The sequence below is a fragment of the Panthera onca genome, chromosome C2, assembly GCF_046562875.1.
Source record: "Panthera onca isolate mPanOnc1 chromosome C2, mPanOnc1 haplotype 2, whole genome shotgun sequence".
Lineage (NCBI taxonomy): Eukaryota > Metazoa > Chordata > Mammalia > Carnivora > Felidae > Panthera > Panthera onca.
The window spans coordinates 154,217,276-154,243,453 of NC_138347.1; the positions used below are offsets into that span (position 1 = coordinate 154,217,276).

The following is a 26,178-nucleotide window of genomic DNA, read 5'->3' on the forward strand; positions in this document are numbered from 1 at the left end:
GGCTCTGTGTATTTTCATAAAGGGAATCCATTGTTTTAGCTGCCGCTCACATATGCGAGAGCGTGTTGACAGCATTCCAGAAGCTACCCAACCCCCACCATCATCCTACGCAAGGTCACCTCTGTATTTCCTTTAACATTATAAATTCATTTTACTGCTTATGGACTTTGCATAAATGGAGTCACATTGTCTTGAATGCCTATTTGCATTCAAGATTATGTTGATGAGTTTTCTCCATGTGCATGTGGCACTATTTTGTTTCACTGCCATTGCTATATAGTATGTGTTTGTGGGACTATGTCATTGTTTTATCATTCTGTTGATAACATTGGGATCATTTAACATGTTTGAGCCTATTTTCAATAACATCCTAGCATATGTTTTGGTGAATAAGGGTGATTTTCTATAAAAATAGAAATTGAATTCAGGATCTCGGGATAGCCGTATCTTTAGTAAATAGTGACAGTTTTCCAATGTGATTGTGCCATTTGCAGTCCGACCCATACTGCAGTAATTAAGATACTGTGATGTCAGTACAAAGACAGACATGCTCTGTATGCTGTAGTATTGTCAACCCTTGGAATTTTTGATAGAAATCAAATGGGTATCGAGTGGTATAAAATTGTAGTTTTAACTTTTTTTTCATGTTTATTTTTGAGAGAGAAAGAGAGAGAGCATGAGTGGGGAGGGGCAGAGACAGAGGGAGACACAGAATCTGAAAGCAGGTTCCAGGCTCCGAGCTGTCAGCACAGAGCCCGATGTGGGGCTTGAACTCATGAACTCCGAGATCATGACCTGAGCCAAAGTTGGACACTTAACCAACTGAGCCACCCAGGTGCCCCTAAAATTGTAGTTTTGATTTGCATTTTCTTGTGACTAATTGATCACCATTTCATACGCTTCTTGGTAGTTTGGATATCCTCCTGTAAGTGTCTGTTCACGTCTTTTGCCTTTTCTGGATTGTGGACCTTTTATCTTCCCGATGGCAGCGTATCTGTGAGTCCTTTTATGAATATGTCTAGTCTAAATATCTTCTTCCATTCTTTGGGTTGCCTTTCCAATCTCTTCATGGAATAGTTTACTGAACAAACCTTCTCAATTTTAATGTGACCTAATTTTCAATTTTTTCCCTTTTTGGTAAGTGCTGGTTGTTTCATGTTCAAGAAGACTTCATCTATCCCAAAGTCATGTATCTATTCTCAAAATTTTCTTCTGAAACCATTATTATTTTACTGTTCGTATACAGATCTCTCTGGCATTGATTTTTATGTCAATCAATGGTGTCAAAATTCATGTTTTTCATACGGATATGTAATTGACTCAGCACCATTTTTGGGGGTTTCTTTTGGGAAAAGACTACGTTTCCTTCACTGTTCTGCAGTAACTTCTTTTACTTACATCAAATGTTCATATATTTGCTGCTAGAATATTCTGTTCCACCAATCTTTTTGTCTGTCTTTGTACTGATATCACAGTACCTTAATTACTGCATCTTTGGAGCAAGTCCTGATGTACGACTGTGTAAATCCTCTAACTTACTCTTAGGTCTTCATCTTTAAGATTGTCATAGATACTTTGGGTAGTGTGCATTTTTATATAATTATATTAGAATCAGCTTGTCAACTAAAATTCACCTGCTGAGATTTTGACCGGGACTTCTTAGAGACTCTAGATCAACTTGAGGATGATTGACATCTTTGTAACATGAGTCTTCATATCCATGAATTTATATAGTCCTCTGTTTATTTAGATGGTCTTTAATCCCTCTAAGAAATGCTTGGTGGTGTTCAGTGTAATGATATTGTACATCTGTTATATTGGCGTCTAGGTATCTGATGTGTTTTTAATTATATTGGATTATATCATTTGTTGAATTTCGTTTCCTCATTTCTTGTTTATGTATAAAATTGATTCGGTATGTGGCTCTTGTATCCAATGATTTTGCTAAATTCACCTGCCAATTCAACTAGTTGTAGATTTCTTTGGATTCTCGGAGTCTTTTGCTTTATAGTCGCTTTATCTGTTTCCCTGGGGACATTCGGAAGTTGTAAAAAATGATTTTGCCATACCTGCAGCTAATAGCTCCTACCCTTTTAATGGTATTCCTTTGCCTAATCATCTCTATGTTGAATCCTTGCATTTCCTCTTTGAGATCTCATTGCATTGAGGCCATGCTTTTTTTTTTTTTAAATTTAAAGAACTTCATGATCTGTTTACCATCAAATTTCATAGTGCGCTGTTCTTGATATAAATACTTCACTTGCCTTGAGCTCAGAGAAAGGCTTCCTGGCTTTTCGTATGGTGAGCCCATAGGCCACAGGTATTTTTGAGTAGTGACACGGTGTTTATATTTCGAAAGCACTTGTAGAACTGTTTGACAGCCACTGTTTCTGCTTCCTCACTTCTCTCCTTCCTTCCTTCACACATCAGTACATGGCACATGTCTCATATACCTACGTCATCTTTCTGCCTTGTCAATATGTAGTAGCAGAGAGGATCCCCCACCCCACCCCCCGCCTGGGGAGTTTTGGGGAAGCTTTGCTTCCTTTGCCAAATCTAGTCTGCGCTTCCTCCTCTGGGCTTATACTTTCCCAGATGCAATGTTTATGGCATTATAAAGTCGTTCCTCATGGAAGAGTTCAGAGGAAGGGCTGAATTTTAGCTTATCAAAGACCTAATTTTATTTTCTGCCCTCTATTTTCCTGTTTCCTTGGTTTCAGGGAGGACAGGAAGACAGAGGCATCTCTACTGTTTCTAAATATAAGTTGATTATTTAATTTTGTATAAAATATTATACAGAAATTCCATCCTTTATGTGCAGTACAAAAGTCATTAAGACTGGAAATGGTTTGGAAGATGGGAAGGGATAAAAATAGCACTTTGTAGGTTGGAGGCTTAAAATGACAAAATCTTGAATTATCTGGAACTCTATTAAATATGTTTTTCACTGTTGCTTTATACTGTTCTGTGAGACACAAATGGAATGTTTCTGAGAGATTCGGAAAGACATTTTAAAGTTCATACTGCCCTGTTTTACTGACTGATCTCTTTTTATTTGTTCCCTGTGTGCAATTTCTGGTCACGTAAACATATCCATTTGATGCTGAAATTTGAGACAATCCCTTTTCCTTTAAATGCTTGTTGATCTATTATACAGGAAGATGGGTTTTATCTTTCCATGAACAGATGGTGAGCAATTCGATCTGGTTGAAACTATTATTCAACTCTTGCTTCAGCAAGAGCTACATGCCATTTGGAAAACTTACCATTCTTTTGATTTCTTGAGTCATTAAATCCGTGGTGCCGATAGACTCCCAGGTTACTGGCATGGTTACCAGAGATTTTGGCTTAGCTTGTGTCTATAGTTTTTACTCACAGCAATGAACGCATTTTGTCCATTCAAAAGAGCGATGCATACCAGTATTTATCCCGAATTTTTGAGTGAGGTTGACTTTTTTTTGTCCCAGCTATCCCTTTTGATTCTAGAAGTATATCGAAAGGAAAAGGCATGGATACATGAAGGAATGAGTATAGCCTTTACACGGCCTCAGCATCGGGCTAAATATGGTATAGATTTTTATCACATTTTATCTTTACAACTTTCAAAATAGGATTCTTGGGCCCTTGTTTAAAGGTGAGAAAACTAAGGCGTACAGATACTAAATGCTTATTCAAGGTCAGACAGGCTATGAGTGGAAATTCTGGAATTTGAACTCAGGTTCGCCCGATGTCCAAGTCCATGGCTGGCCTCCATGGAGAGCTCTCTCAAGTCACAGTCAGCTGCTGACTAGGTAATTCCTAACAGTCTGATTCCAGAAGCTGCTGTCTTAGCTGTTCTCTCCACTGCCTTTTTGGGGAGAGGAGTCATTTGTCCTCGTCAAGTATTGGCACGGTGCCCGGTGCGTGGTAGAGACTCGATGTATGTTTGTCTCAGAGTGAAAAATGGAAGACGCTGGCATTATTGATTTCTGTTTACCCAGTATGCTTTGCTCCTCAAACCAGAAAATAAGTAGGCAAATAGATATTCTAAGGTTGTTTACTCCTTTTATTTCCTTGTGTTTTTCTATTTTGCTTTCTGTATAGTAAAAATCTAAAAGTCTATGTAAACAACAAAGGCAAAATGTTCAAAACGATGAAAAAAATCACCCACATAAAAGACTGCAAGGTGAAATAATGAGACTTCACTAAAAAAAAATTTCTTTTTATAGACTGATATGCCAAATTTAGTAGCGAAATGTAAACACTTCACACGTTTTGGAAGTGCCTGGGTTTAGAAAGGTGAGATGAAATAATCTGCAAATCCATTAAAGTCTAATTACAATGCTTCCTAATCTGAAATAGCTTCATGGGATCTCAGCTTTGAAAGAGAGTCACCTGTTACTCTTCATTGCCAAGTTTATTAATTCGCGTAATACAAACTATACTCTTTTGGGAAGTGTTATAACCATGTCCTAGTGAACAGTATCTTCCTACATCTTAGACTGTGCTTGGCCCATAGTAGTTCCTCAATAAATGCTTGATGATTGAATATTAAGATAAAATTTTAAAGAAGAATGCTACATTCAACTTGGATTGCATGGGATCAGAATTATAGGGAACAGTCAGTAACACGTAGCTAATATTTATTACAAATACCAGTATCAGGTTAAAAATGCTTTACAAGCACTTTTTAATTTATTCTTCATGACGTTTCTATGAAGTTGTACTGATTTTACATTCATCTTACAGAGGTGGAAATTATGACTTAGAGAAGGTAATTGTTCATGATCATACACTGTTGGTATGTAGATGAGCCCAAGATTCAACGTCCATGGTAACCACTCAGTGTAAATCAAGCTTCTGTTTTTTATCTTGGAGATCTTTCTTCCCAGAAATTGACAATCATTACTGAGACCGAAAAGGTTAATGTGCCAGCAAATAAGGGCCAGAGGTTAGGATGGAGTTTGCAACGTAGCCAAAAGGGAAATATTAAAATAAAGCCTGCCAGGACTTTATTATAGGGGGAGGGACACTGGGGTTTAAATATCAGTGTCTCTGTACAGCTCATCCTGAGGGGTTTTCATTGAGTATCGCGTCAATCTGACCCTACCAATGAAGTTCGTCGAATCGGTTACCAATATTCACTCCCATGGATGTGTTCGTCCTGCAGACAAAATACCCCTGGTGTTTGTTTCAGGGGAAGGCTGCTTAGAAAATGTGTGCATTTTCTTTCTCCCTGTGTTTAATTACCAAATCAAAATGTTTGTCGTGCTTTAGATAGTCATTTATTTACTTACGTGATATTTATCCGGTGTTTTATGTATTCTAGATGCTGGATATACATTGCTGAGTGACATGGCCGTGGTTCCTATCATTACAACCTAGTGAGGAAAACAGATAATAAACTAGCAAACAAATATATAATTATGAATGCAGTGACTGTTGAGAAAGAAAGGATCCGAGTTCAGTGGTTTAAAGGAGGGCTTTAAAAGGAGGATTTTGGGGCGCCTGGGGGGCTCAGTCGGTTGAGCGTCTGACTTCAGCTCAGGTCATGATCTCACGGTCCATGAGTTCGGGCCCCGCGTCGGGCTCTGTGCGGACAACTCAGAGCCTGGAGCCTGCTTCGGATTCTGTGTCTCCCCCTCTCTCTGCCCCTCCCCTGCTCATGCTCCGTCTCTCTCTGTCTCAAAACTAAATAAAACATTAAAAAAAAATTAGAAACTTAAGCACATAACGTGATTTCATTTTACGTTACGTTAGGGCCTCAACCCTTAGCAAGGTGTCACTAAGAATATACTCTCTTGTTTCTGGTCCAGGCCTCTCTCTTCTTTTGTTTCATCCTGGTCCCCCTTGTTGGGTCCTCCTGCCCCAAACAGTCCGCGTCCGGGGGTTCATGCTGGCCCAACGCTTGCTTCCGATAGTCTCATTGAATATTTCTTTGAAAGTAGGTGCATGTGGTTGCATAAAACCAAATCTTTGAACTACACAGCCTACCTGTAGCCATACTTAGGTAGTATTTGTTGATGGCTCTGAGCCATTTTGCACTCTCTTTCAACAGTTGTCTCAGGTAGGTCCTCACAGCCCGCAGTTATAATGGGGACAGTATCTTGCCCAAGGGGCCAAGATGAAGACATCGAACATAGGTTATTCTGACTCCGTAGCTGACGTCTCTATGGCAGGGATGCTGCCTCCACTGTACATATATGGCCTTGTAAAGCAACTGCATTACCACCACGTGCAGGGATGTCTAGGATAAACAGAGGTGTTTCTTTGTATCAATAATAAACAGAAGCTCTCACAAATTATTGCCAACATATCATATCCTATAAATCTTCGGATATGAGATAACCAGTGCCTTGTCTGCACTCTAATTTACAGACTTTTTTCTTTTGCAAGGATGGGTAGCATTTGATGGTCCAAATATATCTGTGAAGAAAACATCAGATGTACAGTTCCCATGCATTTGTGCTCATCAGCTATTTTGGTTTGGGAAAGCACTTCAGAATCTTACGGCACTGTGGGTGATATCCGTCCTGGAAAAAAAGTAGTTTGGGCCTTCCGAAGTTATTTATTTTGCAAGTTATGTCCGTACGAAGAGGAAGTCCGTTCCGGCTGTTCAACCGTGCTGCTCCCCCGGTTTCTCATCATTTCCCTAGAGGCGAGGCTGAGAGGCCGGAGCCCCCCGGAGGGTTTGCCCAAGAGAGGGGCGTGGCCAAGGAGGAGCATCGAAGGAAGAACCCAGAGAGCAGTGCATGGGGTCAGGTGTGATGAAGGCTGAGGCAAGCCCACTGAGAGAGCGGGAAGGTCCAAAGACAGGAACGTGTGAGGGGCAGGTCAGGGTAGGCAGTTCGGGGCTGATGTCACGAGCAAGGAAACATTGGCGCTGACTTGGACAGGGCGCACGCGGCAAAACCCAGTGCCGGGCCTGCTGGCTTGGATTTGTGTAGGCCCGGGAGTCCCTCCTCTCTGTACGATACTTCCCACTTCCCCTTCTGGAATATGTTCCCCAGAGATTGTGAGCTGAAAAAGAGATACCACATTCTCCCCGCAGGTTCCCGTAGATCGTGGGCGCGGTCTGCTGGAAGTCGATCATTGCCATTTTTGCAAAGGACTGAACAGAGGGACAAACCAAAAAGGAAACAGTTCCTTCCCATTAACATCGACTGCCTGTTTCGTGGGGACACCTATCCCACTCACACATCTCCCGGGGAACAGCCATAGTAGGTAGCGCTCAGCCCTTGGGGATTGCTGGAAAGACTAAGGAAGTACGTCTAGCGTTTGGCAGAAATTGGGACTCTGGCTGCAGCCCAACTGGTTCGGTTGCCAGGAGCGCCCTATCTGTGGATGCACTCCCGAGGGACCTGTCCTAATCCCTTATTCACTTGCCCCCTCCCTCAGCAGGTTCTGGGAGTAGGCCCTATTCACACGGCCTTGGGGGGCTGTGGACGTGCCCAGTAGCACTTGATGGATAAGTGAATGAATGACTTTGTAGGTTCAGCCAGAGAAGAATCACTCAGGACACCAGTAAGAGAAGTACAGAACAGGAAGTGAAGGTGACGAGGGGGAGGGCCTTCCTGCCTTTCGTGCGATGTGTGGATGAATTTGGCTTTCTCTAAAAGATGGCTGACGTTACGTGATTTCGATCCCAAAATGAACTGGCAAATCCTTCACCTTAGGAAGAGCTTTGCTGATGTTAGCTGTGCTTTGTTCCGTACACATGTTTGTTCTGTGTTTCCCTAAAGCCCCAATCAAGTTGTTTCTCTGAACAGGTCGATACTGCTTGCTCTGATCCCCTGATTCCTTTTAAAGAGGGCCTATTTGCTGGTTTTGTGATCACGGACCGTCACTTAGAGAACTGTTCTTTCTATTTTCTTTTAGGGACAAATGGACTTTTACTGTCTGAACTGTGGCATTGTTTTTATAACGAGAAGGTAGATTTTTTTCTTCTGTGAGGCTAGAAATACGTTTTGGTTACAATAAAAGCAATACTTGATGGGGTCTAGAATGTTGCTGTATTTCTGGTTTAATCCTAGGGTAGAAAAATGGCAGCGGGGGGGGCATTTCGTCTGGTCTGATTGCTTTCGTCTGGTTCGGGGAGGCATTTGCGGATAGGAGTGTACCCGAGGGCACAGTATCGACACCTCCCATGACTGTGCCACTTTGCCACTTACCTTATGTGTTTTGGATTTTGCACTCATCTTCCAGATCTTGTCCTCTCAGGCCCGTTTGGAGTTCCCGAAGCCACGTGGGGGAGCTGCCCCAGTCTTTCATGTGAGGTCCCCAAGTTACTTTTGCTGTGGTCCTTCCATCAGCAGCTTTTTGAGGCCCCGTCTTCTTAGGATCTCAGATCCTGATTCTCTCTGATGGAGGCCCTTCAATCCACTCTGCTTATTTGTCTCTTTCTTCCATGCCATTCCAGTCGGCTCTGGTCACTGTTTGAAACCTCTTCACAGCTAGAACAGCTCCCTTTTCTCCTGATTCACTCTTCCAGAGTTGTTAACCTGGGCACATCTTTTCTGTATTGTTTCCATCTATCATGGCCTTTAATGTCTTAATTTTCCCCTTCAGATCTGTCTAGATTATAAAATTTTAAACTTTCTTTTATTTACCCTTTTAAAACCTGTCTTTTTTTTTTCCTTCTAGGTTAATCGATCTTTCTTTCGTCATAAGACTAATTTTTGAAGGATTTGTTACTGCTTAATTTTTTGATGTTAGGGTTTCAAGCATGGCCTTTTACAATCATTCAGGATCTTTTTTGCCTGCAAAAATTTCCTTAAAATGTTTCTTGCTCTTATCCCCAGAAGGTGCCACGTTGTCTTTATCATCACCCTCATTTATTTTTATTTGTTCTTTAAAATAAAACTGACCTTTCAATGGGTGAAATCTCAGCGTGGGTGGCTGAAGTCCAAAGGCATTCTTAGAACTAAGTAAAAGGCAAATTCAGAGTCACCTCGAATACACACGGTGGGCAGTTTCTTTGAACCCACGGGCAAGTCCCTTAAACTCCAGCCCTCGCCGTCTGTCGTCCTAAGTACAGGGTGCCTGGCAGCTTGAGAGCAGCTAATATTGTCAGGCTCGTAAATGTCTAAAATAATCTAATACCGCCTCCAACTCCTCTGTGACTCTGGTTCGAGTAGCAGCAGCTGCGTCCCGAGACCCTTCCCAGGCAGCCCTCTGGGAACTTGCTCATCACCTGAGTGGGTTGTGTTATACCCGAGTTCTGCTTTAACCGTTCTTCGCAGTACCAAGCAGTCATAAGCCGCAGTGACTGACCAAGGCCAGCACTTACTGAAAGCAACTTCCAGCTTCTAACTAGACTGTATGAGATAAACACCAGCCAGGTACAGTGTGAGCCCCTGCAAGCCATCAGGCTCGGAAACCCACAAGGCCGACTCTTAAGACCCACAAGGTCTTAATGTCGACTGTTCCTTCTCGAATGACACTCACAGAATCTTTCTTAAGATTCATGGTTCAATATTTAGATTTTGAGGCTTGAGGGAAGCCACATAAATAACACCCAGTAGTAAACAGAAAGGAGTCAAGTATGCAGAGATGAAACTAACATCACTTTTTTTGTGATTGGCCAATGCAGAATGTGGCTTCTGTGTGCAAGCGTTTGAGCTTCCGAATATAAACCCAAGAATTAGAGGTTGTGCCCGGTTATAGCCATTAGTGGGCAACCCAAGAATTTCCCCCTGTGAAAGTTTGCTCTTGCCTCTGTGAAACTCTCCATGGGGAAACGAGCCAGAACTTTTACCTGTCTCTGTGTAGCCTGGCTCCCATGAGAGAAGCAGAAATGGACTAAGCTCAAAGAGATTGCAGTCCATTGAACAATACAGGAATATTGCTTTACTTGGCATTTATCTGTACCTGATGAGGTTGAGTATCCCTTTCCACGCAGCCGAGAACAAGTGAGAGAGTGCTTTGACCTGGGAGAATGCCCCTGGTTTTTTACCTGCCTATTCTTCTACTGGGGGCCACGAACATAATTCACAGAAGCAGCACGCTCCAAGTTCCTTGAACGTGTCGACAGCTTTAATTGATGGCAATTTTAGCATGGTAGCATCTGCATAATTGTGTATTATTCACAATCCTTTTGGAATCGGAGGGCTAACGAATAGTGGCAAGATCTTACCTTTATAAACAGCTGCATGATTTACAAATAACTGTTACACGTATTGCCTCATCCTTTGCAATGATCCCTAAGGTAGAAAATATTGCCCCCTGTTTGTTTTTTTTTGATGTTTATTTTTGAGAGGGAGTGACAGAGCATGAGCAAGGGAGGGGCAAGGAGGGAGAGGGAGACCCAGAATCTGAAGCAGGCTCCAGGCTCTGAACTGTCAGCACAGAGCCCGACGTGGGGCTTGAACTCACGAACCGTGAGATCGTGACCCGAGCCGAAGTAGGACGCTTAACCGACTGAGCCACCCAGGCGCCCGCCCCCCTTCTTTTTTAAGTTGTTATTTTTTGTTTGGAGAGAGAAAGGGGGGGAGGATAAGAGAGTGGGAGACAGAGAATCTCAAGCAGGCTCCATGCTGTCAGCACAGAACCCGACGTGGGGCTCGAACTCACATACCATGACATCGTGACCTGAGCTGAAGTCAGACACTTCACTGATTGAGCCACCCAGGCGCCCCTGCCCCCCCTGTTTTATAGAGAGGAGAAACATTTCGGAACAAACTGCCCTTCTGCCTAATGCCATAGCAGCTAGTGAAGTAGAGGTGCGAAGAATGGAATCAAGGTCTTTGGGCTGTAAGATCATTTCTATTTCCACCACGCCAGCCTCTTTTCTAAGAAACAAGCAGATGTAAAAGGCACATGTTTGTTAGCAGGACACGGTCACCACAAGGAGAAGGAAATTCAGAGGAGGGCCTCGGGTCCTGCCTCCTTCTGAAAGCGCGCTGACCTTAATTTATATATGCAAACCATTGCCTAGCCTAGGTTGCTGGAAGGTCAGGTCATGGTGATTTATGGGGATGGTGGTCAGGACTCTTGTCCTCTTCTTAAATTCAGGTGATATTGGCACGGTTATTCAAGGCTGGTGAATATCCCACCCCATTGTTTACTGGACCGCAGAGCTACTCAGTAAACAAGTGACCTTTAATGAGGTCCAGCATGCTGGATTACTTCCACTTGACATAATAAGAATGCTATTACCTCAGCCCTTCAGAGACTGATTTAGTGATGCTTGGCCAAGGGTGAAGAATTCCTCCGAGTGTAGCCAAAATAATGGTTTGTTAGGACAGGAGACATCAAATTTTAAAGGCAGAGATCGATCTATTTACAGAGCTGCTGTCCGAGTGATTCAGGATGCCCAAAAGAGCCACATTAAGACTGCTCATAAATCAATAACCATCCTAATGAAAAGCAGAGAGAACAAAGATAACACCAAGTTTGTAAATTACTGAGGCGGAGGCGGGCGATCGGAGACGCTAAAAAGCGAAGCGTTGTTACATATTTGCTCCTTTTCCAGAAGAATTGGAGAACATGCACCAAAAGTTGTGGGCACACATTTTGAAACGAAAAAGAAGAAAAAGTAAAGGCTGAGGTTTAAACTCTTTCCCACGGCGTTTTGGTCCAGAGCCACCTTATGTATTGTAATGCTTCCAGACGCGTATAACTTCTTACCATGCTCTAAATTTAATATTTAGTAAGGCTTCTAGATGGTTTCACACTCCTGTGGCTTTCCTCAGAATATCCTGTCTTCCAGGAGTGAAAGCCTTTCTCTTTCTTCACAGTCCGGGTCAAGTATCACCTCCTCATGAAGACTTCTCTGATTCCCTTCTTTCAGATAGAGTCAATGTTTCAGACTTTGTCCTCCGGCATTCTAGAGGCATCTCTCCTGGGGCGCTCATCGCCAGACTGGGTCACGGAGCATCCTTCCCTAGCTTCCTGTGAACTTCATGGACCACCCAGAGGGACTCGTATATAGATAGTTACGGTAAGTAACAATGGACTTTGATCCAGTAAACATTTATTGTTTCGATCCAATAAACATCTATATATTAATAAATATCTGTTATCTCTGAAATCATCTTTAAATGTGTCAGATCCCTATAAACTTTCCTGTGATAAAAACAATTCTGCTTGACCCTCTCTTATTTAGAAAGAAGTATAAGTTTTGAAGAATTTCCCCCATCTGCAAATTTCAGTTCGAACTGCCACAAAATACTGGCTCAGAAGTTATGGCAGTTTTTAAGAGCATGAATTGGAATTTTAAACCAATTATTTTTTTTATTTGTACGCATTTCTACTGGAATATGAACTAAGGTAGAATTAAAAAAAACGTACTTGGGGGCACGTTAGCATTCCACTGGATAAAACAATGTGACGAAACTGAGGCTATTTTAACAAGAGTCAGGGGCACCTGGCTGCTTGGGCCGTGGAGCATGCGACCCTCGATCTCAAGGTCATGAGTGTGAGCTCTATGACGCATATAGAGAGTACTAAAAAAAGATATTTTAAGAAGACTCAACTTTAACAATTTTACATTAAATATCTACACACTATCAAAAATATAACAGACCATGCCCAAATTCCATTTCTTGGGGCAGATTTTTAGGTAGTAAGGAATATGCCTTAATGACCTTAGTATTAGAAATTTCAGGGGCGCCTGGGTGGCTTAGTCGGTTAAGTGTCTGACTTCGGCTCAGGTCATAATCTTGCGGCTTGTGGGTTCGAGCCCCGCGTCGGGCTCTGTGCTGACAGCTCAGAGCCTGGAACCTGCTTTGGATTCTGTGTCTCCCTCTCCTTCTGCCCCTCTCCTGCTTGTGCACGTGTGCTCTCTCTCTCTCAAAAATAAATAAACATTAAAAAAATTAAAAAAAAATTAAAAAGCATTTTGCTCTGACTCCATCTCAGATAGAAAACCGGGAAGACGATCACTTCAAAGATCTTTTCCCCTAAAAATTCTTACATGTTTTCAGTGAGAAGGTAATATCCCTTCCAGTTCACCGAGTGGAAAATAAACAGGCTGTCATGATTGTGTTGAAAACCTGTTCCAGTAATTTGCATCTTTTTTTCACCTTAACATGAGCAGAGGAGTTCTGTCTCCTGTACTTAAACCAGTTTTGCAAGTAGTTTGAACATTCTTGGCTGATGCCAAAGCGTGAATGCTATTCAGGAAAGGAAAACAAAATGTTTTCTCGGTCCGCTCTCAAAATCTGATTTTTTTTTTTTTTTTTTTTTTTTTTTGCAGAGGTCAATTGTGTGTGCCAAGTTAGTGGTCTGTGGACCAGGGGGATTTTATGATTTTAGATTCTCGTTACTACTCCAGTGGTCGTAAGACCTTTTAGGCTAATAATAACCGTACAGCTAAGCAATTCACTGATGCTTTTCCCTACCCCCTGATGCCCCTGTGGCCGGGAATACCCTCAGAGATTTCAACACCCCTTTCTTGCACCCCACCCAAGATATCCCCATAGTTCATCCCAGTCTTCAAGAGACATTTCTTTAGCTGCATTTTTCCTGACGAGCCTCTGTGATGTGATTCCCTCCCAGTCGTCTATACTGTTATTTCCATCGTCCTGTTTAAAACAAATGCTGCCATAGTATCCCTGTCTGTTTTAACCACTGGGCTGTGAACATCATGAAGGCCAAGACCCAGTTACCCCCGGCCACTGAAGTATCCCCAGCACCCAACACGGTATCAGACACATTCTGGCCAAGCTCTGCTGCATAGAAGTTCAATATGAACCACGCCTGCCATTTAAAATTTTCCAGAAGCCACATTAAAAAAGTAAAGGCAAACAGGTGAACCTAATTTTGAGAATTTATTTTATTTATAATAATGTATTTAACATGTAACCAGGATAAAAAGATTATTAGATGTGGGGCCCTCTGTTTTTGTTTTTCCTGAGTCTTCAGAATCTTTCCTTATTTTACACTTGCCAGCATATCTCTTTCTGGGGTAGCCACTTTTCAAATGATCAGTGGCCTCATGTGGCTAGTGGTTACGTGTTGGGCAGTCCAGTTCTAGACTATCAATAAATACCTGTTGAAAGCATGGAAGCTACAATCTGTTGAAGGTAGGGGTGTGGTGGGTGTCTCATCTACCCATCCAGCTCCTCTCAGATTCATATTCTCCGGGTACGTGGTCCCAGCTTTTGTGTGCTTTGCAGCCGTCCAGCCTGTGGATGATTGCCCTGGGTCGTGGGAGTCATTTTACTACACAGAGAACTGGAAGCGTCTAGGAGTTTATATCCCCTGAACCCCACCCCCCCCACCCCCCAGACCACAGGCACCCCATATAGCCTGCCAGTGACTGGAATGGAAGGGCAAAACCCAAGCTCTTTTGCCTCCACGGAAGGCACTCTGAGGTGTGGTTCACACTCCAGAGCTCACTGTTGATCAGGCTAAGTCTCAGAGTTTGTCTGCAGTCACCTCCTGGCTTGACTTATTCCTCTTCCCTACCTGACTCCCCTACTGTCTTGCTGAGTTCTCCGGGAGGCACTTTCTTAATAAAGCACTTGCTCCCAAATCCTTGGCTCAGAGTCTGCTTCTGGGAAAACTCAAAGTCCTCAAAGTATACGACATTCGTAAATGCACAGTTGTTGGTGTTGCAGTGGCTTAGGCACATTTGGATTCCACGTGTATCTGGGGTAACGATAATGGCCGCTGTGTCTCTCCTTGTCTCAGATACAGCACCCTCTTGAAAAAAATTCAAACCATATGAAAAAGGTGAAAAATCTAAGTGTTCTATCCCCTCCTCCTCTTCTGTAGTAACTGCTGCAAATTTTTTTTGGTGTATCCTTGGATAAATTTCTTCTGCAAATCCAACAGATAGGCATAAATATGACATATTCACAAAACATATTTTTCCTTTTATAGATAGGGTCAGAAATATTCTTCCGCACATCGCTGAGTCCCTCCATATTTTCATAAACGACTTTTCACATTTTTTATGACTGCCTGTTCAACTTTATGAATGTGTTCAATTTACCCCTTTTCTTCTTTGTCTATTTTAACTCTTAATTTGCTTCTAGTCCCTGTTACAGAGTCAGTATTTTTAGGTCTCTGGTGTGATCGTCTATTTATACACTCCATTCTTGCCAGCTAATTTCTACCAGGAATATTCAAGTGAAAAGGGATTTCAGCTTCTGAGTCCAAACGTGCCTCTCTTCCTACGGGGCAAAGGTTCTAGATCTGGGCTTCCGTTAGGCTCTGATCTCAAATGCGTGCTGTTATTGTGCACCTGCGTGTATTTCTGGAAAGAGGGATCAGAGATTGCATTAGAATCTCAAAGACATCTGTGGCATTCAGGTGTTGGAATTAGATGTGCAAATCCACACCGTGTGATATACTGCGTATAAATCTCTTGCAGGCCTGTCTTATCCACCCCCCCTCGTCAGATTAACATTTAATGAAGTAACAGCTTTTCAGTTAGTCCGTATAGCTCAGAGGCTGGCATCTAGCCTCACCACGTTCCCATCCCCCTGCTGCCTCGTTCGGTAGCACAGAGAATGCAGTCATTAATAGTTTCTGGGAAATTGACCATGTTTTCTCTCTCGTATTTATGCATTCTCGGTGGAACACGTTCAGTTTTCTTCTGCTTGCGCCTCTTACCCTGCTTTGCTTTAATCCAGTGAAGTGAAGGACAGAAGATCCTTTTCTGTAGGGATGGCACATAAATCATTTTGGACCAATTGTACAAACTCAAAGGTGTTGAACAGGAGCCAGAGTGGACGTGAGCATCCCCTAATCCCATGTCCTTATTAGAGCATGGTTTCAGCCGCCTGGAGTTCTAGGCATCATCACCCCCACTCAGAGCCAAGGATACTAGGCATGTGTCTGGTTTTTCCTGTCTCTTTGGTCATTGATATTCCCTTGTTCAGAATTCCAGATTAATTTGGAAGTTTTTTTTTTTTTCTTAAACAGCGGGTAGCCAGACCATTTGCTATAGTCTGAATATTTGTGTTCCTTAAAAACCCATATGTTGAAATCCTAATCCCTGGTGTGATGGTATTTCTACACTACCCAGATAAGGGTCTTCTGTCATAGCAGCCCAAACTGGCAAAGACACCATTTGGCTTTAGTCCGTGAACGCTTGTGTCTCCTTCAGTGTTGAACTGCTTGGGGACGTGAGAGTTCCCTACCTTCTGCACCGTCTGGGAGACTCTGGGGCGCATCTTGTGATGGGTGAGATGCTAACGGCAGGGTCCGCCGACGATGCTAGATGATCACGTCAGTGAAGAGTGCGCTCTGTCAAGTTCGGTCACCAAAGCGCCACCACAAGGTGTTGAAAGTGGCGGGGGAGGCCTCGCCGAGCAAGAACGCAGACAGAGAGCAGAAGGAAGGACCATGCCACGCGTTGGAACACCCCCAGCCTATTCTCCTAGTTCACACATTTTCCCATTTCAACATAGATATTGTGGAAGACACAAGGTGATAGCACATGTTAACATTAAGCTGGAGCTTGTTTGGCCAAATGCATCACACCTTATTCTCTCTTCACGTGAATTCTGTAAGCTTAATGAAAGTCGTAGCCGTATGGCCTTGCGCAAACTCTCTCCCTTCCTCCGGATCTGAGCTACTTAATCTTTAAAATAGAAGTCGGTCTGGCTCGTTGTTTCTTAAATATTGAGACATGAATCCAGGATGTTTTGTCATATGTAAGGTGCGCTTTGCACGTAATAGGTATTTGGAGGTTAATTGTAAAACCGGTAATGGTAATAACACTAAAACACTAATAATAGTGATAAGCCTATAAAAGAGCCTTTGTACTACCTATCAACTCGTTTCATATAAAACTCCCATTTTACAGATAAGGAAACTGAGATACACACAATTAGTAAGTGAAGTAATGCATTAAATTGAGACAAGTGATGAGACCCCTGGATGGCTTAGTCGGTTAAGCGTCTGACTTTGGCTCAGGTCATGATCTAGGGGTTGGTGAGTTCGAGCCCCGCCACGGGCCCTGTGCTGACAGCTCAGAGCCTGGAGCCTGCTTTGGATTCTGTGTCTCCCTCTCTCTCTACCTCTCCCTCACTTGAACTCTGTCTCTCAAAAATAAACATTAAAAAAACTTTTAAAAATAGGGACAAGTGATGGTTGAGGCACTTGGGGTACATGCCCTTAATGACATTGTATTGGGGGGAGCAGATTATATTATATTATATTATATTATATTATATTATATTATATTATATTACAAAGGAGACCCTATGGTCTTTCTGATTACAGCAAGGCAAATATCTGGTAGTCTTGAGCATCCAGCTAACAATGGCTCGTCTCTTTTTCTTTAAAGAAAGAGAAATCGGTCCTCAGGTTCAAAACCTTTTGTAGGTGGCTGGACTCAGACTTTAATAACATTGTTTTACTTTTTCTTGTGATTGGTTTTCCCATTGTATATAGGGGATGGGATGCTGGTTTTTCGTTTAGGTTAATAATATAGTTATTTTCTTTTTAAATTAATTGATTCAAGAATTAATCAATTTAAAGACAATTATGGCATACATAATAGTGACATGGCTAAGGCAAAAATAATGAAGGAGGCCTACAAGGCCCTGAAGTTTGGACATTTCCTCTCACCTGAAACTTTCGGGGTTCTAGAATATTCTGTGATGGGAGTGTAACAACAGAAGACCATGAAGTTGCTAGAGAGCCTGATCCTCGCTGTTGGAAATAAATTGTTTGCCAGAAAAAAAGAAATAATTGTTGTCACTAGGATATGTTGCTCAGAGAAAATCAAGAGGTTCTGCCGCATCTTGGATGATGATCTCGCCTACTGCGTGCAAAGCTGAACCATGATGGCACCGTGATCTTGGACTTCCAGCCTCCAGAAGTGTGAGGAAACACGTTTCAGTTATTGAAGCCACCCAATGTGTGGCATTCTATTATGGCAGACTGAGCCGGTGAGCACCGTGGAGGACTGAGAAAGTAATTCAGAGCTTCTCCAGCAGCTTGTGGGAGTGTCTCAAGATGGAGGTACTGAGGATCCAAGAAGAGGGTTGTGTCGGATCTGGAGGGCGGTGACCAAGGGGGAAGAACAGGAAAGTTAATGAACCCAGGTTGTCAGGGAACAGAGTAAGATGTAGATAGAAAAGCTTTGCATCAGGAAAGTGAATGGAGTCAGGAACGTAGAAGGAATAATATGAATCAAAGCGTAAAAACGAGTGACATATTAGAAGGAAGAACTCAGGCTAAGAAAGATTTGATGAAATATGTTAGAACAGTGCCTGACTCTTACCACTGTAGTATGAGGAAGAGGAGTTCAAGAAAAACCCATCAATAAGAAGTGATCATCAGAAATTTCCAGCATAGCACAGTGATTCTCCAGTGGCCTTACCCTCCAGGGCATTAGGTTCTGCCCCGTTGTTATCTCAATTTGGAACATTTAGTAGAGAAGAGTGCTGTTGACTGCTGGCTAAGAGAAGTTCCTTTCCTTTTCTTGGGACAGCTATCTTCTCAAACTCCAGAATAATGTAAAGCATCATCATCCCAATGGAAGCCTTTCAAAGAGTTCAAGGTTGAGGCTAAGATTGAAGCTCCTGGGGTTGCCTGCCAGAGAAAAGGCCCAGCAACACCCCTTTTTCCCTTCTGTCTCTACTTTTGCTCACCGTTGTGTCGGTGGAGCTCATCCATTTGTATGGACGTATTTTTAACGCTACTTTCTGCCTGCCTCGCCTGCCTTCCTTTTCCCATGATCCCAGGGCCATCCTTAGCAATGCATAAGCGTGTTAATGGGCATGCGTTCTTGCCCTCCCTGATTGTCCCCTTCCAGGTATAATTATCCCATTATGCCCACAGGCATCCTGAGATGGAGAGCCATGAGTTGTCCATGAGAGCAATCTCTCTGTGAAAAAGTAAGCAGTTTTTTTTTTTTTTTCATGCAGTGAAATATACACTGAGAAAGTGATTTAACTCGTGGTAAGTTATCATATTACAGTGATGCTCAAGGAAACCCCTAACCTTTTAGGCACCATATCCCTTTTCTAATGTGGATGTGTCTAATCACATGAAGAGAAAGGAGAGAACGCATAAAGGGAGAACATCCTTTTCTTCCTATGTCCTTTAGACTCAGTTATTTAATCTCTTTCATTTTGCCCCTTCCTTCCTTCCTTGGTCTGCGATATTTTGATGACAAGGGTAGCACCTTATTAAGTTTTAGTTAATGTAAAAAGTTTTAGGCCATCGCTGTAGGAATGGCTCACTGTTTCGACACTAGAATTCAGGAGATTAGGCAGTGGCAGCCCTTAAGGAGCTCAGGTGAATATTGGAAACTGTATGTCTTGTAATCGGTTGCTCCCAACAGCTCAAGCGGTGGGTTGTGGGGCCACAGGAGAGGAAAAGATTAATCCGGTTTCCATCTGTGGAAGGTTTAGAGAAAGGCGACGCCTGCACAAGTAGTCATTACATCCACAAGGAAGTTCTGCTTAGCTGAATGTCACATAGCTTTGAGATGCCCTTCCTCTTTGCCTCGTCACTGCTTCTCTGGGTGGCTTTGGTCAAGTATTGCTTTTTGAATCTCCTTTTTCTCACGTCTGGTGGGAACCATTGCTCCTCCAAGCCCTCCATTTCATAACTTCACTGTCACAGGGCACAAGTGTTTGTGAAAATTAAAGTGTTACAATTCTTTGGGAATCCAGCCCCTTGGCAGGACAATGAAATCTTTTCCTTTCTTTTCCTGAATGTCTTGGGAACATTAAAGGGAAGTAATAAGAAAATTCAAGTATCTTATTATGAATATAGAGCAGTAGATTGACGGGTGGTAAATCAGTGTCCCAAGAACAAATTTCAAATAGCAGAGTCAATAACACACCTCCAATACTAATAACATTTGGTGAAAAGCTCAGCATCCCTAATGAGGAAGAGCCCGCTGCTTGCATGGAGATTAGTGTGACCGTGTAAGGCCCATTACTTCTCCTATTAGAAGAGCCCAAGCTGTGGATTAGGAACCTCTCTTGTGTCTTCTGGCTTACCAGATCCCTGCAGCAGCTTGGAAATAACCTTGATTTGCAACTTAACCTGTCTAGTTGGGAAGGTCAATGCCAGGGGACGCTGGACTTATCCTATTCCATGTCAAGAAGGTAATAGGTGACAATCCAAGTATGGAGGAGGTGGGGTGCCTTTGGTTAGATTCCCTAGAAGCAGAACCCAAGAAAGGATGCATATACAAGTGATTCATGAAGGAAGTGCTTCTAGAGGAAACCAGTAAGGTAGTCGGGGCGAGGAGTGAAGGAAAGCAAGTAAAGTCTTACTTACAGAGGGTGGTTCTTACCCTGATCCCATGGAGTAATTCTGGAGTGTAAGCTAGACCACAAAGAAGTCATACCACAAGGAAACCATACCCCAAGGAATGGCAGATCAGGTTGACCGGAAGGCTGCCCAGGATAGGGGGAATAGAAATTCCTAGGCACTCTGGCTCTTCTCGGTGTGGGCGTGTGGGGCTACAAAATCTTGAGGACAGGCCTTCATGAGATGGGTATCAGCTGTTGGAAGCAAAAGGACGCTAAAGGGAGTATGGGTGCAGAAATGGTAAAAGGGACCCAAACAGACCTAGATGGAGCAAACTTACTGTGTACTAAAAGACTAGCACCCAAAGCGTGTGGCAAAGCATCTTGGCTAATAACCCAAATCAGGGCATGGGGATTACAGAAGAAGGCAACATGACGTCCAGGTTGGCAACTGAAAAATGGACATGTGGAGCAGGGAGATAGGCACTACCCGTCGGCTTCCAGACAGGACTCGGTCCTTAGTGGGTCTGCTGAGCATAAGTCCACGTGTCTCACTTAGGGTCCCATGAGTGTCTGCCACGGTCAAGGCCGGGATACAATGTCCGCTGTAGATACAACGTACATCCCGGGCGGAGGGGAGGCTGGCTGAGTCACCCGAAGATAGGATCGGGCTTCTGAAGTTTGTTCCCAGGTTAGGCTTGTCCCTGAGCCTGGCCAGAGGCCGGGAAAGGAGGGGACGCTAGAATACGTGCTATTCAAACTAGTAGTAGCCTCCCTAGATTGGGAAGCAGGCAAGATGCTCAGAAGTTGTGGTAGAACTCGGTGTTTCCTTGTTGCTGTGTGCAGCAAATGTCTTCACGGGTCAGGTGTTTGTATTCATGTTCCAAACTCATTTTCACTGTCTTCCTTTTATTTGATTTGTTATTTCTATCTTGTACCTACTTTTTTTAATGTTTATTTTTGAGAGAGAGAGAGGGAGGGAGAGAGAGAGAGGGAGAGACAGAGGGTCCGAAGCAGCCTCTGCACTGAGCACAGAGCCCGACGCGGGGGGGCTCAAACTCGCGAACCGTGAGATCGTGACCTGAGCTGAAGGTGCACACTTAAACTCCTGAGCCGCCCAGGCGCCCCAATTTTGTATCTACTTCCAATATGCTATTTTGCCAAACATCCTTCTAAGTGACTTTGCCAGCGCAGAGACATTCCTGTACTGAAGCAAGCTTAGGCAAGGGAGCGACACAGGTCCCTGAGCTACATAATAAGCTCTCCGAGCCGTTTTTCATCTGTATAGTGGGGACAAAACCACCTACTTCACAAAGTGACTGTTAGCAGATGTTCGGGGAAGAGTAATCTCAGACGGCTAAAAAGTAAAAGAGGCAATAAGCGTGTATTTTTCCTTGAAGTGTCATTTCCTCAAATGAGAAGAGAAGGAAGTGATGCGCCAGGTAGGGTTTTTAAGCTTTCCTGGGTTGCAGTTCAGTAGAAAACACCATTGTGCCGAGGGTGGCTGAGTCTGCTCTGCATCTCACAGGTGACAAACTGCAGAGCTCTGGCAGAGTAAGTGAGGGTTGCACATGTGGACAAATAATATGATTCATGATGACTGAGTCACAGGTCGGATGGCGAGGTAGTAAACAGCCAGATCCCCTCGTAACTAGAATAATTTGTTCCCGTGGTTCTTATTTATCTCAGACTCTGTCTTGCTGCCCCAGGGTGCTTGTTTCTTACTCTGTAATATACAGATAGGGTTGTCATTTAATGTGAATTTTAATTTCCTATCGATGAATTATTATGATTTCATTTAATCTGAAAATGACGAAATAAAACGTTATTTTTGTGACCGAAAATGCAACGAAATGTACCGATGTGTTGTAGCAGAATATGTGACTCTCGTCTTCGTGGGGTTCTGGCTTTCCTAATTCAGTCCACAATGCACCGTCCTGACAGCTGCTGGGGAAACACACCTCCCTAGCCCTCAGATGGCCCTGGGTGTACATTCAGGGAAATTGTTCAGTCAGGTCGTTTTCCACTGAGGAATGGAAACAGTGATAACAGGGAGTGCTCGATAAATTCCACCTCCTCTGAGACCATAGAGGGAAAATACTTCTGTTCCAATGAGGAGCGAAGCAGAACATAGAGTGGCTGCGACTATATGTATTGATTTATTGTGAGCATTTAGTACCTATCAGGTAATATTGCAAGAGAGTAAAGGGAGGTGGGCGGTCAGAGCCCTCTGCTCTCAGAAAGCTTCTGTTCTGAAGTAGGTAGGGCAGGGTTAAAAGAAAAAGGTCTTAAGAAGGGGATACTTGGAGCATCACATTTAAGGGTGCAAGTGATTATTTGCAGCCAGAGGGGATCAGTGGAAGTCTCTGTGGGGGTGGCATTTAGGTACGGCATGTAGAATTCGTCTATGCAACTATGAGAAGAGAGGAAGAGAATATTTAATAGAAGTGGACGCACTTCTGTTAGTAGAGGCATCGATTTATGCAAATGAATTGCGTGTATAAGAGAGTAATTCTACGTGAAGGGGGCTAGTGGATCAAAAAAAGGTTGAGTTTCCATTGTATGAGTTTTAAATTCCGCGGTAAGGAGTTTGCTCTTTTTCTCTAGGTGGTTGGCAATCACTGAGGCTTTGAGAGGGAATACAAAATCTGTTCGTCATGTGCCACGAAGATGAATCTCGTGGCATCGGGTGGGATAATGTGGAAAGTTGGAAGAAAAGGTTAGTAGCTGGCCTGATCACTGAGGACTGGTCTTCACTCAAATACATGTTCCAGACTGACTAGACTGGAAAACCCCTCCGTATAATTGGAGAAACAGAACCTAGAGCTGGCAGGATGCGATCCTGAGGGTGTCAGCATCGAATCCTGGCACAGGTGTCCTGCATTCTGGGAACACCAGGTCACTGCACACAATGTCACCTTTTGCCAACAGCTGGATTAGGAGTTGACAAAGATGGATTGTTTCACTTGGAAGAATCACTTTGGAATTTTCAGATCAGTCTTACCTTCCCTCATGGGAAGAAAAGATTAAAAACTTAGAACTATGAAGTTCCTCGCCTGTGTCAAATAAATACTTACTTGGCTAAGTTATAAGTAGGGAACATCAGGGATGTCGAAGAGCACTTTTCCCCTTCATCTGTTTCACTCATCCTCCCGACCAACCCTCCCTCCCCCCACCCGTGGCAACCACAAGTTTAGTTCTCTGTCTTTAAGAGTCTGTTGGGTTTTTTTTGTCTCCCTTTTCCTGTGTTGTTTCTTAAATTTCACATAGAAGTGAAATCATATGGTATTTGTCTTCCTCTGACTTATTTCACTTAGCGTGATACCTTCTAGGCCCATCCATGTTGTTGCAAATGGCAAGATTCCATTCTTTTTATGGCTAAGAGTCAACACACACACACACTGTGTGTGTGTGAATATATATATGTATATCTATGTGTGTGTATATTAACACACACACACACCACATCTTTATCCAGTCACCTGTCGATGGACATTTGGTTGCTATCATATCTTGACTATTACAAATAATTCTGCAAAAACAGAGAGAGTGTATATCTTTTTGAATTAGTGTTTTTCTTTGGGTAAATACCCAAGAGTGAAATTACTGGATCATATGATCTTTCTGCTTTCAACTGTTTGAGGAACCTCCATACCGTTTTCCACGGTGGCCATACCACCAACAGTGTGCACAAGTGTTCTTTTTTCTTTAAATCCTCACCAATACCTTTTGTTACTTGTGCTTTTTTATTTTAGCCGTTATGGCAGGTGTAAGATGGTATCTCATTGTAGTTTAAAAGTTTAAAAGTTTAAAAGTTTTTTTTAACGTTTATTTATTTTTGAGAGAGAGCGAGACACGGAGTGTGAGCAGGGGAGGGGCAGAGAGAGGGGGAGACACAGAATCTGAAGCGGGCTCCAGGCTCTGAGCTGTCAGCACACAGTCCAACATGGGGCTTGAACTCACAAACAGTGAGATCGTGACCTGAGCCAACGTCAGACACTTAATTGAGCCACCCAGCCATCCCTCATTGTAGTTTTCATATGTATTTCCCTGATGATGATTGATGTCGAACATCTTTCCATGTGTCTCTTGGTCATCTGTATGTCTTCTTTGGAAAAACGTCTATTCAGATCCTCTGCTCTTTAAAAAGATTTTTTTTTTAAGAGCGCACATGAGTGGAGGAGAGGGCGAGAGGGCGAGAATCCCAAGCAGGCTCCACACTCAGCGTGGGCTCTGATGTGGGGCTTGATCCCCCAATCTTGGTATCATGACCTGAGCCAAAATCAAGAGTAAGAAGCTCGACCAACGTAGCTAACCAGGTGCCCCCTGCTCATTTTTTAATCAGATTTACAACCGTCTTCTCCTATTCAGTAGCTTGCCTCATCTTTTTGTCGATAGTTTCCTTCACTGTACAAAGGAGTTTATTTCGGTGTAGTCCCAGTAGTTTAATTTTGCTTTTGTTTCTCTTGCCTGAGGAGACACGTCTAGAAAAATATTTCTAAGGCCGATGCCAAAGAGATTACTGCCTATCATTTCTTTCAGCAGTTTTATGGTTTCAGCTCTCACATTTAGGTCTATTTTTGAGTTTATTTTTGTGTATGGTGTGAGGAAGTGTTTCCGTTTCATTCTTTTGGATGTAGCTTACCACTTTTTCTAGCACTATTTGTTAAAGAGACTGTGTTTTTTTCTCCATCGTATATTCTTGCTCCTTGGTAAAAGATTAACTGGCTATATAAGTGTGGGTTAATTTCCGGGCTCTCTCTCCTGTTCTGTGATCTGTCTGGTACCATGTTGCTGATTACTTCAGCTTGGTAGTGTATCTTGAAATCTGGGGTTGTGATACCATCATCTTTGTTTTTCTTTCTCAAGATTGCGTTGGCTGTGTGGGGTCTTTTGTAGTTCCATTCAGATTTTAGGGTTATTTGTTCTAGTCCTGTGAAAAATGGTATTTTGATAGGGATTGCTTTAAATCTGTAGATTGCTTTGGGTAATATGGGCATTTTAACAAAACAAATTCTTCCAATCCATGAGCATGCAATGTCTTTCCATTTCTTTGCGTCATCTTGAATTTCTTTTATAAATGTTTTATAGTTTTTGGAGTACAGGTTTTTCACTTCCTTGGTTAAGTTTATTCCTAGGTTTTTCTTTCTTTTTTTTTTTTTTTGGTGCAGCTATAAAAGGGATTGTTACTCTTAATTTCTCTTTCTGCTACTTTATTATTAGTGTTCAGAAATGCAACAGATTTCTGTATTATAATTTTGAATCCTACGACTTTATTGAAGTCATTATCAGTTTAAGTAGTTTTTGATGGAGTCTTTAGGATTTTCTGTTTCTACAGTATCATGTCTTCAAATAGTGACAGTGTTACTGATTCTTTACCAGTTTGTATGTCTTTTATTTCTTTTTCTTGTCTAATCGCTGTGGCTGGGACTTCTAGTACTATGCGGGATCAAAGTGGTGAGAGGGTGCATCCTTGTCTTGTTCCTGATTTTAGAGGAAAGCTCTCAGTTTTTCACTATTGAGTATGATGTTAGCTGAGGGCTTGTCATATATGGCCTTTATTATGTTGAGGTATATTCCCTTTAAACCTACTTTGTTGAGGTTTTGTCATGAATGGGTGTTGTACTTTGTCAGATGCTTTTTTTGCATCTATTGAGATGATCATATAGTTTTTATCCTTTCTCTTGTTAATGTGTTACATCATGTTGATTGATTTGCAAATATGGAACCACCCTTATATCCCTGCAATACATCACACTTGTCATGGTGAATGATTTTTTTAAATATATTGTTGGATTCAGTTTGCTAATATTTTGTTGAGGATGTTTGCATGCATGTATGTTCATCAGAGATATTGGCTGTAGTTCGTTCTTTCTCTCTCTCTCTCTCTCTTTCTCTCTCTCTCTCTCTCTTTCTCTCTCTCTCTCTCTCTCTCTCTCTCTCTCTCTCTGTAGTGTCTTTCTCTGGTTTTGGCATCAGGGTAAAGCTGGCTTCATAGAATGACATTGGAAATTTTTTTTCCTTT

The 26,178-nt window shown here is 42.7% G+C and overlaps 1 protein-coding gene across 1 annotated transcript in view; it reads left to right on the top strand.

Annotated features, from left to right (window-relative positions):
- The window catches only part of LOC132682881 (uncharacterized), a 46,376-nt gene extending 23,176 nt beyond the window's left edge, over positions 1-23,200 (top strand). Inside the window, exons 3-4 of the mRNA XM_078432583.2 lie at positions 11,771-11,920; positions 22,761-23,200. Coding sequence (XP_078288709.1) covers positions 11,771-11,877 — 107 coding nt within the window. The 3' untranslated portion in view covers positions 11,878-11,920; positions 22,761-23,200. The remainder of the gene's footprint in view (positions 1-11,770; positions 11,921-22,760) is intronic.
- The last annotated feature ends 2,978 nt before the right edge of the window (positions 23,201-26,178 follow it).